The sequence below is a fragment of the Sminthopsis crassicaudata genome, chromosome 4 (assembly GCF_048593235.1).
Source record: "Sminthopsis crassicaudata isolate SCR6 chromosome 4, ASM4859323v1, whole genome shotgun sequence".
In the NCBI taxonomy this organism is placed as follows: Eukaryota; Metazoa; Chordata; class Mammalia; order Dasyuromorphia; family Dasyuridae; genus Sminthopsis; species Sminthopsis crassicaudata.
Genome location: NC_133620.1, coordinates 448,512,194 through 448,527,288, shown reverse-complemented (window position 1 = coordinate 448,527,288; position 15,095 = coordinate 448,512,194). Strand labels below are relative to the sequence as shown.

At 37.6% G+C, this 15,095-nt stretch overlaps 1 protein-coding gene across 1 annotated transcript in view; it reads right to left on the bottom strand.

The window, feature by feature from the left end:
- Positions 1–15,095, bottom strand: part of MYO1D (myosin ID) — a 372,129-nt gene that overhangs the window by 227,372 nt on the left and 129,662 nt on the right. Inside the window, exons 4-10 of the mRNA XM_074263605.1 lie at positions 14,209–14,374; positions 12,583–12,636; positions 9,397–9,492; positions 8,795–8,911; positions 6,761–6,964; positions 1,673–1,818; positions 1,478–1,592 (exon numbers count right to left, since the gene is read on the bottom strand). Of these exons, the coding sequence (XP_074119706.1) occupies positions 1,478–1,592; positions 1,673–1,818; positions 6,761–6,964; positions 8,795–8,911; positions 9,397–9,492; positions 12,583–12,636; positions 14,209–14,374 (898 nt within the window). The remainder of the gene's footprint in view (positions 1–1,477; positions 1,593–1,672; positions 1,819–6,760; positions 6,965–8,794; positions 8,912–9,396; positions 9,493–12,582; positions 12,637–14,208; positions 14,375–15,095) is intronic.

Genomic DNA, 15,095 nt, shown 5'->3' with positions numbered 1-15,095 from the left:
TGGATATGATGCTGGACTCAAGAATAAGGGAGACCTGAGCCTTAGACAGTAACTAGCTATAGCCCCTGAGCCAGTCACCTAACTGCTAACTGCCTGTTTAATCCATAAAATTGAGATATAATAGTACCTATCTCCCAAGATTGTAGTGAAGATAAAATGAGATAAAATCTTTGTAAGATACTTTGCAAACTTTAAAAGACTATAAAATCATCATCATTATCTTCATCATTATACCATATAGAGAGGGCCTCAAAATTCTTAGTGCAGTTTATACATATACAATGACACACACATACCTATACATACGTGTGTGTGTGTGTGTGTGTGAGAGAGAGAGAGAGAGAGAGAGAGAGAAGAGAGAGAGAGAGAGAGAGAGAGAGAGAGAGAGAGAGAGAGACACAAAGACAGGAGAGAGAGACAGAGAGAGAGAGAGAGAGAGAAAGAAGGAGGGAGGGAGAGAGAGAGAGAGAGAAAGAGAGAGAGAGAGACAGAGAAAGAGACAGAGAGAGAGAGAAAGAGATCCCAAAAATCTTGATGCAATTTTAAGTTTAAGCTTCATTTCTAATCTAGATCAGTTCTTCCTTCCTCAAATAACTCAAATCTAAGCAAAGAGGTACGGGACAACTAAGCCCTCTGGAGATGAGGAAGAAGACCAAGAAAGGCCATTCATTACAAAGGGAAAGTGATTGGCCAGGCATACCACTTGGAGATGCAAAGTCAGGATTCAAACACAGCTTAACTAGATCCTGATGCTGTTTAGGAATCCTGACATGTTCCCCTGAAGGGACCTTCCAATCTTAATTTGAAGAGATCCCCCAGTGACAGGGAAACATCTTCCAGACCTTCCGTTCACCAGTTGAAACCTACTTACCAGAGCTGATTATTTAATTCTCAGGGACAGCATTACACTCTGGAAATACAGCAAATCTACAAATCTGGGCTTGAGTTATTGTTTTAAACATTTACCCTCTAGATGGATGCTAGCTAAACTTGGAATAGACAGTTCGTTACATCTCAGGATTTCTGAGCCCCAACTGAAGTAAAACCGCACCAAGACTTTTGGGACACCGTGTGTGTGTGTGTGTGTGTGTGTGTGTGTGTGTGTATACACACACACACACACACACATATATATGTATAATATTTATTTAATGATATTGACAAAATACAATTCCATTCTAATTAATTTGATGATGAACTATGTTTAGATACTGTAGGTAGGGGGGACAATCAAAGAGCAAGTCTATGTCCTCAGGGGCATGGTTGTAGTTTTAAATTATGTAATAATTTACATAATTAAGTCTCCAATGGGGCACAGAACCCTCATCAATCAGAGGAAAGCAAGGACAGCCTCCCTAGCTGGATCCCTCCATTGCAGGTGTATTTTGGCCCCTATCTTTGGTCTGTCTATTTCTTGGATGGGAATGACTGGATGGCCACAGCTCAACAAGGAGCAGTTTCTGTGCCGCTCACTCACGTGCTTCCAAGGAATCCCTTCCCGCTGGTATTCCTCCTGCTCTTGCTTCAGAACCAGCTGAATGAAGAGCTGTTGCAGCTTCTCGTTACAGTAATTGATGCAGAACTGCTCAAAACTGCAAGAGGGAGAGCACAGGTTACCTTCCATGGCACCAAACTCCCAACTCACCATCTAACGTCTCCTCTCCCGACTCACCTGTTGTTGTCAAAGATCTCAAAACCATAGATGTCCAAGACCCCGATGACAGTGTTTTTCCCATGAATAATGGTGTCATAGTTCTTCACCTCAATCACATCATTGAGGCGGGTGACAATCCAGCAGAAGAGACGCTCGTATATCGCCTGGCAGGAAAGGAAAACGATGCGTTTGCATCTGGTTCTGGACTGTTGTCTTTGCATCATAAATGGCAAAATTAAACCTTAGCCACAATCCCATGTACTCAGTGTGCTTCTGAACGTAAGTGAGTGTACACAGTGTTTAAAGCTCTTCACAACCTGGCTCCTGATTCCCTGTCTCATAGTTTTCTTCCCCCCACATTCCCCCTGTCTATTTGGGGTGACACGAGACACTAGGTCCCTCCTGCTTGGAGTGCCTTCCCTCTGGGAGGACTGGACACACTTGTATCATAGAATCACTTGCCATGCTGTCTCCCTCATTAGAAGTTCCTCTAAGGCAGGAAATGTTTTTGTCTCTTTGTAGCCACGGTGTTTAGCACATTGCCTAACACTTAGTAGTTACATAATAAATGCTTGATGACATTTCAATCATTTCAGTTGGCAGTTTTGGAGTTTTTTTGGTAGAGGTACTAGAATGCTTTGCCATTTCCTTAATTCATTTTACAGATGAGGAAACTGAGGCAGAGTTAAGTGACTTGCCCAGGATCACACAACTAACTAAGGGCAGATTTGAACTCAGGTCCTCCTAAGTCCAGGGCCAGTTCTCTCTCTACTGCACTACCCTAACACACACACACACACACACACACACACAAACTGTACACGTACATCTTAGGAGTTAAGTCCTATTTCTGACACATGCTTACTATGTGGCTCTTGGTAGATTAGTTAATCTTTCTGAACCTCAGTTTCCTTATTTATGAAATAAGGTATTGGATTTGATGGCTACTAATTCTAGATCTCCTGAATCCTCGATAAGAAAATTCCCTCCACCCATTTGGGCCATTAATCTCTTTAGTATTTCTAGGTTTAGAGAATTTCCCAGAGGTGAAGTGACCTGCCTACAATATGCCTGCCTGTTTGCCTCTTTTCTTGGATTGGGCAAATTGACTTTGGATTTGTTGGAGCTAAGCAAAAAAGTTATATGTAGAAGCTAAATTACTAATTGGTGATAAGTTGCTAAGGTCTTAACAAGGTTTTTAGGAGAGACATATAAGCACTCACCAACAGTTCTTAAAAGGGCTTAAAGTCCCAATCGTAGGGAAAGCAGAAAAGAGACCTCAAAACTAAGGAAGGGTATATATGCTAAATTTTCAAAAAAAAAAAAAAAAAAAAGGAAAAGAGTAGCATTTAAAAACTATAGATAGACTACTGAACTTGGCTTTGATTTCTAGGAGATTTCTAGAATAGACATAAAAGAGATGGATCTAAAAAAACTCCTAGGATTACAAAAAATGAGCATGTCTTCACCAAGAACAGGTCACATCAGACTGATCTTCCTTCCTTTTTGTAGGGGGGGGGTTATAGTATACTAGTAGATCAGGCAAATACAACAGAGTTTACTTAGGTTGTATTAATGCATTTGATGAAGTATGCCATGTAATTCTCTTGGGTAAAGAACTAGATGATAACACAATTAACTAGCTAGATTTGGAACTGGATGACTGGTCAAATTAAAGAATAGTCATCAATAGTTCAATGTTAACTTGGCAGGAAGTCTCCAGTGGAATGCCTCAGGGATCTCTGCTGGGTCTTGGGCTGTTTAACATATTTATTAGTAATTTGGATAATGGAAAGTTAATATGATGCTTAAATTTCCAGATGACATATGGGGGAAGGGATGGTTAATACTTGGAAGAAAAGATTCTGACACAAATGGTTCAAGTTTAGATGACAACCAAGAAAAAGTGGAAGTCCTAATGCAGGAAGGAGAATTGATCTCAGAGGCATTTCTAAGGTTTGGTGGGATGTAATCTATTGTTAAAATATGAGTCTAGATGGATATTCCTTATTTTCTTTTTTAAAAAAGGATATGTATCCATCCATACTTATATTTTAGCCATGGGTTGCATCCCACAAATATCAAAAATATCAGTGCAATAAATTTGGGGGAAGGTGGAGCTTTCATCAGACACTTAATTCAGCCAACATAATCATTAAGTTGAATCTATTAAGATGAAATTCAAGAGGGATAAATGTAAAGTCACATACTTAGATTCAAACCCTCACCTTCACACGCAGAGGAGGCACAGTGATTTTCTGGAGTTTTAATGAACTATAAGCTCAAAACGAGTTAGCAGTGTAATGGGGCAACCAATCTTTAAAGCTAATTTGATCTTGGGCTCTATTTGGAGAGTTTTAGCTTCTAAAAGAACCTACTAGTCTTTCTGGACTTGCTCCTTGGGAGACCACATTTGAAGTGCTGTGTTCAGTTCAGGGCATCAAAGTTTGAGAAAGGCATTGACAAAATAGAAAGTATCCAGACAAGAACAACCAAGATGGTGTCTGGTGCTGAGTTAATTTCAAGTGAGGATTATTTGATGGAGGTAGAGACGTTTAACGTGAAGAAGAGAATATGCATTTGACATGTGGTCCCATATTTGAAGCACTTGGAAGCAGGATTTGATCCATAAATAGAGAGGAGTTTCCTAATCTAAATGAGGTTTGATGTCAGGGAAAAAAATAAAAAAAAACTTCTTACCAATGAGAACTATCTAAAAGTGAAATGAATTTTCTTTCACTGGAGGGTTTCAAGTACACATCAGGTGACCTATAGTTAAGTATGTTATAGTACAAACTGGCTTGTACCAGATGGTTCCTGATGTTCCCTCAGCTCAAATTCAGCAAATTCAGTATCAAATGCAGGACTTGAACATTGATTCTGAGATCAACCCACTATCTACAACTTTAGGACAGAATCTCCATTTTAATGAAACAATTAATTAGTCACCAAGTATTTAATAAGCATCTACTACAAGCTCAAACACTGTGCTAGGCTCTGAGCACGCAAAGACAAAGAATGAAACCAACCCTACTCAGAAGAGTAAAGAAGACATTCTAGTGGAGAAAACAAGATGGATAAAGGGAATAAATAAAATGTATACCAAACAGTTAAATACAAGGACCTCAGAGGGAGGTCCACAGCAGTTGAGGGGGATTAGAAAAGGTTTGCATGAGAAGATGGCTCTTGACTCCCTGGAAGGAAGAGAGGGACTGTAGGTAAGTTTAGAGGGCCTACATCACAGGCACAAGGGACAGCCAGACAGCCATGTGGGATGTGGGATTTGTGAGGGTCAAAGAGAAGAGCAGTTGGGCTGAATTGTAGAATTCAGGTGGTAATGTCCAAGGAAGCTGGAAAAGATGGGATGACGTCAGGCTGTGGAAGGCTTTACGAGTTAAGTAGCAGAGTTTATGTTAAAGCCTGTGAAGAAGAGGAAGCCTTTGGAATGGTGATTGAGGAGAAGTGCACTGTCAGACCTGTAATTAAGGAAAATTACTTTGACAGCTGTCTCTAAGGCTGGGAAGAGACTTGAGGCAGGGAAGTCGATGAGGTGAAGAGGACCTGAACTAAAATAGACAGCTGTGTAAGAAGAGAGAAGGAGTGAGAGGAGGAGGGTCACTATTTTTGTCCTTCATCCTTAGTAAGCATAGGTCATGATATTTATATTATATGTGCATATTAATATGAATTGCACATTATAACACACCTATGTGCATGTACACTATATGCGCATATTAGATTATGTATACATATTAATATGCATTCGTCCATTTGCATGTATTATATTGCATTATGTATTATATGCACACATATGTGCATTTAATTACATATATCAATAGTATACTTCATGCATTATGCATCAAACACGTGTACATTTATATTATAAGTATATTAATGAATTATATATTACACATGCATCACATAAATGTGCATGTGTTTATATAAGTGCATTTATATTATATGTACATATTAATGTACATTATATATTACATATGTAGATATGTATATTTATATTATATATGAAGAGGGATGTTTTACACACACACACACACACACACACACACACACACACACACACACACACATTATATGTCCCCATATCATGCTGTCTCTAGAAACAGAGTTGATCTTGAAACCAAAAGACCTATGTTAGGTAATTCTAGGCAAGCCATGACTTATGGGAGCTAATGTCAAGGATAACATCAATAAAGGAATTTTTAAAAAATGAAATTAGGCAGTGCAGGTAAAATTCTCTTTTAACACAGGGAATACACACACACACACACACACACATTTCAAATTCTAGCAGAATTTTTGTTATAAGTCCATGGCTTTGATTGCTTTTTGGACCACAATTTGTCACTTGCCATTTGTGCATTTGGAATTTTTATAAGTGGTCAGCCAGACTCTAGGATGATAGGGACTGTATTTAGTTATACTTTTGGCTCCTTATTATTAAACACAGTGCTCTATACATAGCAGGATAATATAAATGTTTCCTGAATGGATAATTACAATTACATTCTTAATATATAGAAATTGAACCTTAATTTAAGAAATTTAATGGCGTTCTTTAGAGAAAAAAGGAAATATGATAATGTGCCTTTAATTATACCCATTTTTTTCCTTCCAAATTCCTGAACTTTCCTAGGAGCTATCTTGTGATTTTTTTTTTTTAGGGGTATGCTTGTTTTTTTGTAGGGACTGATGTATTTAAACCAGGGAGAAGTGATGGGATCCGAAGGGTAATTGCTGATTTAGGACTTAGCTCTCCTCTCCCTTTTTATAGTCTCAATGCAATAGCAAATAATTCTATTATAAGAAACAATGTTACAGAGCTGGAGAAAGCAATTGCTTTGCTCAATTGGCTCAATGTGGAAAATAAATTGTCATCTTATTGGCAAGGTGGTTTTACGATAAGGGCATCTGCTGTTGCATGGAAATGATGGGCTTACCTGGAATACCTTTCACAGTAGTGCAATTTTCCCAACACAAGGGGGCCGGGGAAGTATCAGCACAATCTCCAGGACGCCTGAATCACTTCCAGAGAAAAACTCACTAATGGGATCTAACGAAAGTTAACACAAAGGAGGCACCTGGAATTACCTTTGCAAAGGCATCTCGGCCATAGCAGGCTTCCTGCTCAGTGTGCTGCTTGTCGATGATATCACGTCCTGTCGCCACAGTCCGGTAGAGCAGGGCTTTCTCAACCATATCAGGCTTAGTAGAGAGCAATTCAGCGATGATGGAGACAACTTTGCCATTTTCAATCAGCGTTACATCACCATCCATTATAAATTTTAAATTACCCTATGGGAGAACAGTAGGCACAATATCTTGAAAGAGACAACTGGCATTGTTTTGGGAACTGATCTGTCGTTTTTAAATTTTAAGCTTGATTGATTGTCTTACAGTATTTTTTTGGTCTATATATTTTTGTTCAGTCACTTTGCAGTCATGTCTGATCCCATTTGGAATTTTCTTGGCAAAGATGCTGCAGCGGTTTGCTATTCTCTTTTAACTCATTTTACAGATGAGGTACTGGGGCAAGCAGGGTTAAATCACAGTCACACAACTATTAAGTCTCTGAGGCCATATTTGAACTCCAGAAGATGAGCCTTCCTCACTCCAGCACTCTATTCATTGCATCACCTAGCTGTCTTATCTGGATATGGGATATTCTTACATATAAAAATATCATGTTCCAGTCCCCCAGCCCCCAATTTGATTTCGGTTCTTCCAGATTATAGGCCCAGTGACTCATTATATATAATGACACTACATATATACCCACATATGGTGACCCTATATATATATATATATACATATACATATATATGTGTGTGTGTGTATAAATATATATATACACACACACAAAACACATGTCATATATTATATATGGTGACGCTATGTTATAGATATTATACATAGTAATAAAATATATAATATACACACATATATGCCTATGTATGTGTATGTGTATAGAGAAAGAGCCAGGGCCAGAGAGAGAGAGAGACAGAGAGAGACAGAGATAGAGACACAGAGAGAGAAAAAGAGAGACAGAGAGGAAGCCACTTGGAGTTCAAATATAGTTACTAGTTATATACCCAGGCAAGTCATTTAACCTCTGTTTGCCCTAATCCACTGGTGCAGGAAATGGCAAACCACTCCAGTACCTTTGCCAAGAAAAGCGCACGGACAGCACTGGTGTGTCATGATCCTTGGGGTTACAAGAGCCAACTGGGACTGAACAATAACTCCCCTATTTCCCTCCTTGTCATCACGTTGTAGTTTTCAGTGTAACCACTAGATGGCAGGATGAATCAGGCATGGAGACCAAGCCAACCAGGGATGGGGGTAAGAGTTAAAGCAGGGATGGAGCCCAGGCACTGGGGATAGGAAGGAGCGGGGATGCTTGGAGAAAGGCAGAAGAGAACTGATGCCTAATGAGGATTTTCACTGACACTGCAACATGATCGAACTCTTTAATCAGCTAAAGAGACGACAGTATGAAAGTTTTCCGGATGCCACACAAAGCCATAATGAAGACGTGGCCCTATTACCTTAAAAATGTGAATAGAAGGGAGGGATACGTCCAACTCTGAAGCAACTGACTATATAAAGGCTTTGTTACAAATAAAACTATGTTTTGCATTTAGAAAATGATTAATAAAAAGTACGTGGATTGTCATCGTGTAGCAACATTGTAAGGAATAAAGAACTCCTAATTTTATGTGTTATCAAAAAAGGAGCTGCTCAAAATCATGAGGAAATACATGGCACTTAGAACTTACAATCTAATCAAGTTTGAAAAAAGTCACCTCTTTCTTACTTTCATCTTCCCCAGAATTAATATAGTATAATATCATGTGAAATTACCAAATTTTAAAAAAGGCTAAAAATCATGGCTTCTAATCTTTAGGGCTGGGGAATAGCCAAAGAAACAGCCAAATATTTCATTGTGGAAATTTTAATGGAAACAGCACGTGTGTGGAGAACACAACAGGCACTCTTGTTTCTTCAAAAATCTGACAAAGTCAATTTTTCCAAATCAAATGACTTTGGATTTCTATCCAGTAGAGCTAAGACCTCTCAACATGTTGCATTGTGGGAACATGCTGGGGAAAGTGTCCTACTCACCAAATGGAGTATAGTAGCCAGAATTTTATAAACGGTTTGAATCTCCTCCGGCTTGAAGCCAATCACTTTCATGGCTTCTGCTACACCTTTGAAATCTGCAGCATCATTGATGGAAGACTAAGAACAAAAATCCAAGGCACAAGTCAGGCAGGTTTGTAATTCAAGGATCCAAACACCCTGGACGTGAACCTGAATCCAAAGCTCATCCCATGTCTTAGCCCTGTGAGGTAAATGATGGGAGGGGCAGGTGTCTACCTCAATGGAGAGAATGCTCAGAAAATCAGATAGAGATGAAAAGGAATAGGAATTAATTTGAAGAGAAGGCTACAGTCGGCTTGATTGTAGGCCTGCAGTTCTTCATTGTTTTTACAAAACAGAATGCAAGAGATATTTCAAGTGGGTGAAGAAAGAAACTATTGATCAATTTAGTGATCAAATAGTATAATAGACTAAAAAAATTATGGGATCTCTCAATGGAGGTTTTTAAAAATCAAATAGGCAAGCCTTATTCTTGAGTGGCTTACATATTCTTCAGCATGAAGTTTGGAGGATGGACCAAAGAGTACTTTGATTTAGAACAATCTCAATCGGTAAAAACTCACCTTTAGCTGAGCTCCTCCTCGGATGTAGTTATAAGACGAGAGGCCCTTCTGGAGATGTAGAGAACGCAGCAACTGCTCAGAACTCCCTTGAAGCAACTGGCAAAGATTTAAATACAAATGAAAATCAAAAACGACAATGAAGCCGGAGACAAGCAGTCACTGGTTTGATGCTGTTTTTCCTTGCAGTCATTTCTTGGGCTTCATGCATTCTAGATAATACAGGCAATTTTACAATTCTGCCTTGATGGCTGAGTCCAAATTCACCTACATCATTTCACATAGCTGACCTCAGAACATGGTTCACATCCGGCCCAGTCATCTGCCCTTCTGCTGGCCCCCTTCTCCCTACATGTACCTTGTACATCAGACTTCCATGGAATGTAATCTTTTTCCTAAGGGAATTCTAGTTTTCATTTTTGGAACCTTCTACTGGGCCTGACCTGTTGACTGGTGAGTGAGTGAATCCACACTTGATTAACCTACTACATATAGCTGCTTTAGTCATCTCATCTAGCCATTCATTCAGGACATCTTGCCATTTATCCATATCTGTAATATTTCCTCACTTCCTACCTGTGCTCAGAGAAAAGGAATTGAATCACTCAGTCAGTCAATCAGTCAACACATATTTAAATATTAAGCACTTATTGTGGACCTGGCACTGAGCTAAGTGCTGAGGATGCAAAAAGAAGAAAAAAAAAAGACAAAAACATCAGATCTCTACCCTCAGGAAGCTTCCATGTGAAACGTTCCTACCACTTCTCACTCAAATCCTGAATGTCACATACTGGAAGCATCCTCCATCCCATCCCTGCCCTTTGATGGGCTGATTCCTCCCAGAAACTCCATGAGGGAAGAGGACAGCCAGGTCTTTGTTCCTCTCCAGATCTTCTCTACCACTCTTTTAAGTCAAGCATCTTCAATCTCTCCCCCTCCTGGCTCTTTTCAGTTCCCCTTTATGAGATATTTTCCCTATTAGAATGTAAGCTCCTTGAGGGTAGGGCCTGTCTCTCTGCTTCTATTTGTATTTGCCGCACTTAGCACCTGCCTGGTTCACAGAAAGTTCTTAATAAATGATTGCTGAAAAATAACTATGGCTATATATGTATGTATGTATGTATGTATGTATGTATGTATGTATCTATCTATCTATAAATACACACACATATTGTGTTTAACATATACTTTAACATATTTAACATGTATTGGTCTATCTGCCATCTAGGGGAGAGGGTAGGGGGAAGGAGGGGAAAAGTTGGAATAGAAGGTTTTGCAATGTCAATGCTGAAAAATTACCCATGCATAAATTTTGTAAATAAAAAGCTATAATAAAAAAATCCTTAATTTGAAAAAAAAAAAGATTGATGATTTGGTTATATATATATATATATATATATATATATATATATATATATATATATATATATATATATATATATATATATATATATATATATATATATATATATATATATATATATATATGGGTTTTTTTCCCCAATAGTCATTCCAAATTGTATAATGCGTTGTTATAGACAGTCTCTATATAGATTGTCCTGCTCTAAAAGAGAACCTAATTCTTCTCAATACTATAAATGATTCAAGGCAATTCCAATAGACTTGGGATGGAAAATGCCATCCCCACTCAGAAAAAAGACTACAGAGGCTGAATGTGGATCTAAACACACTATTTCCACCTTTTGCGTTTCTTTCTTGTGGTTTTTCCCTTTTGTTCTGATTTTTTTCACAACATGAATTATATGGAAATATGTTTAAAATAATTATATATATATATATCAGATTACTTGCTATCTTGGATGGAAGGAGAAAAAAATTTGGAACTCAAAATCTTACAAAAATAAATGTTGAAAACATTACTTTAAATATAATTTAAAAATACTATTAAGTAAAAAAATTACAAAAGGGCTAATTTTATCTATCCATCCATCCATCCATCTTTCTATATATATATATATATATATTTATTTATTTATTTACATACATATTTATGTCTATAAATCTGAATGGGAAATAGAAAGAGGGAGTAATGACAATGTAGACAGTGTAGATGAAATACAAATTGTCCATCTCAAGTAAATGGATCTAAGTACCATATAACTGTCAGCTATTGCTGCTGCTGTTGTTATTAGGGCTGGCAAGTGGCACAATGGATTAAGGCTCAGGGCCTAGAGTGAGGGAGATTCGAGTTCAAGTTTGAACTCAGATACTTCTTAGCTATGTGACTTGGGGCTACTCATTGTACATTTGTCTGCCTCAGTTTCCTTATTTATAAAATGGGGATGATACAGTACCTATCTGCCAGGGTTAGGATCAAATGAGATAATACCTGTAAAATGCTTAGCATAGTGCTGGGCATATAGTAATTACTATATAAATGTTATTATTGTTGTTGTTATTTTTGGAAAGAAAAAATTATATTGTCCTTTCTACAAAGAACTTACATTTTATGCTCTGTGGGAAGCTTTTCCCAGACCTTCTCAACTAGTTAATACTTTCCTCTTTCAGATTTTCTTCATCTATCCCATATATATCTTATATATCTCCTCATTAGAATGTATACTTCTTGAGGGCAGGGCTGGCTTTTATTTTGTTATTTTACTTTTGGCCTTTTTTTGTACCCTTAATACTTAGCATAGTGCCAGGCACTGTACCAGGTACTTTAAAAATATTTCTTTAATGATAAGATGTACATAATGGTACTTATTTAAAGAAAAAATATTTTTATATAGATAGGGTCATATACATCTATAGAAACTACTAGAGTTTTACTAATTTAATCGCTGTTTCTAGATGCTTCAATTACTGTGACTGCTGGCTCTCCCAATAGCAGTAACTAGTCATTTTATGAATTGCAAATTTAAATATGCTAAATTGTCTGTTTTATAAATTCTCTAATAATTTTTGAGTTTCCAGGAAACAAAATCTGTAAGCCCTTTATTTTACATTATAATGAAAATCATTAGTTTTACCCTTCAAGTCTTTAAATTATATTGGTTGTACTGCCCATGGCAATGAGATATGGAATGTTTATCCATCTGCAGCAATGCCTCTGGTTAAATACTCAGAAGGTTACCCCCTCAGCTCTGGAGAAGCAGGAAAGAACATATTTTTTTCTTACATAACAAAATAAACAATTACCTATTTGTTCAACAAGGAAAAACTAACCTGGTAGAAGGAATGAAAGCTTCTTTCTCCGGGCTGCTGCACAATCACTCGAGACTAAGAAAAACACACATATTCTCAGAAATGTCAAAATGGTTATTTTCTGAGTGTCAACCTCTAGTAGGAAAGATGATGAAAAAAAAAAAACACAAAACCAAAACATTGCTCTGTGAATCCTATTTGTATTACTGTCAAATCCCCACAAGGCTTTCTTGTGAATTATCCACTTGAGATTTGATCCTTCCTTAGAATAAGTAGTAATCTGATCAATTTCTCACTACTTAAGGCAGAGGACCCTAAACTTTAGGGGATGCAAAACTACTGTGTTCCTCACCCGAAGTCTTAAGATTATCTTAGGAAATGGGATAAGAAGGGCACTTACAGGCCTTAAGTGGAAAGAGATCTTATCCAGGCACGGCTCACAGGTAATACTACCACATGCCCATCCCCACACCCTGCATTTCAAGTAACATTTCAAGTCGCCGGCCTAGAATCAAGCTATTATCTACAAATGATCTGAGTGGATCAAAATGAAAACATAATTTTCTAAAGAAGTGATGACCAGAATATATGGCTTTAAACAAATGTATCTTCAGAAGGATTTTCTATTTTTAATGCATACATAAGGCCAATTGAAGAACCTAGGAATCCCTTTGGAAAATACGATGATAATACTCAGCCTTTTATGTCCTTCTCAAGGGATTCTGATAGTGCAGCTGTGCCCCATCTGGCAGAGATTCAATCTAGACAAAATGGCGATTATGCTACTATGGAAGCAGGAAACTTCTAAGGGAATGTGCTGGGGGATCGTTTTCCACCCCAATCTGAAAGAAGACATCAGGAATGCTAGGATCTTACCTTCCTATTCCTTGTCACTTTTATTTCACAGCATAATTCAATGCAGTAAGATAGATCTATAAAGCGTTATTTGATCTATAAAATCAGGGTATTAGAGTATATGATTTTCAGGCTGAATGATATCTTTTCTTCCTGGCAATCAAGACTGACTTAGCTACTCTGGCTAATAATTTCCCCCAATGGGAGGACATGCACAGTCTTTTGAAAATTTGGCCTTACAGTCACTTACAGTAGGATAAAACATATTTGCAATTTTTATTAAATACAAAATAATGTCAAAACTAAGATTTTTTTTCAATAAGTCTACAGCAAACAACAATGAGTAAATGGAAAGCAGGCAAAAAAAATAATAAGATTCCAAAGTATTAAATAAAAACATGGGAGATGGTGGTTTGCAATCATTAGAAAGATTATGACATTTTTGTATATAACCTCTCAATGTGATCACTTGCACCTTACCCAAAATGCAGGTCACAAGTCTGAAAGCATGAAGAATAAGCGGAAAAGAGAACATTTATCTCTGTAACATATTAGCATCTTCAAACTTGATATTATACAACAAAAAGCTAATTTTAAAAATACAGGAGAGAAAAGAGTTTTCTGCCATGAAGGAAAACATTAACTAGAGGGAAGGAAAGGAAGGAAAGAAGATAGGATAAGAAACTATTTTTAAGCAGTAAAAGAAACGTATTATGTTGGGAAAATGACATTAGTGGAGATTAAACATGAATTGGAAATAACATTGCTGTCAGAAATTTGGTACATTTTTACCTTCTCTAGTAAGTAATTATTGATGTGTCCTCCTATGGGATCCCCTTTGAAATCAAAGTTGATATCCATATACTTTCCAAACCTGCTGGAGTTGTCATTACGGTTGGTTTTGGCATTTCCAAAGGCCTCCAGGACACAATTGGATTTTAGTAACATATTCTTCACCCTTTAGCACGCAGGAATGAAAGGACACAGAGATAGCTTAGATATGTGTTTAATAAAAAAAAAAAACACAAAAACTAGACACTGCCTCTTAAAAAGTCTGTTCAGTCTTTTTGGTTGTGTTCGACTCTTTGTGACCCCATATGGGGTTTTTGCGGGGCAGATATGGGAGTGGTTTGTCATTTCCTTCTCCAGTGAATCTCCCAGATGAGGAAGTTGAGGCAAACAGAGTAAAGTGACTTTCCCAGGATCACACAGCTATTTGGTGTCTAAGGCCAGAGTTGAAATCTTCCTGATTCCTGGGTTGGCGTTCTATCCACTGAGAATAATAGCCTAGAAAAGAAGTGATGTGGTGTGCCATTCAGACCCAACTCTGTGTGTATGTGTGTGTGTCTGGTTATTAATTAATTGCTAATTAAATGCACCGACTTCCACATTTGTGTTAATTTTACTCCCCTAAATAAATGCCTTCTTCAAAGGGCAAAGATTTGCTACTGGTGGGGATATTCAAAAGACTATTCTAAAATCTCTACAGGGAATTTTCTAAAAACATTCTGAGTATTAGCAGCATGTAGGAATGTCCATAGCCTCCCGAGATAGCTAATTGGAAAGGAAAGCTTAAGTGGAAATTTTCATCCTGGTTTATTTACCCCCCAAAATGAGTGACTTTCTTCCAATGAGCTCTTCTGATGGTGATGTCCATAAGGCACAGAAAAGAGCCTGGG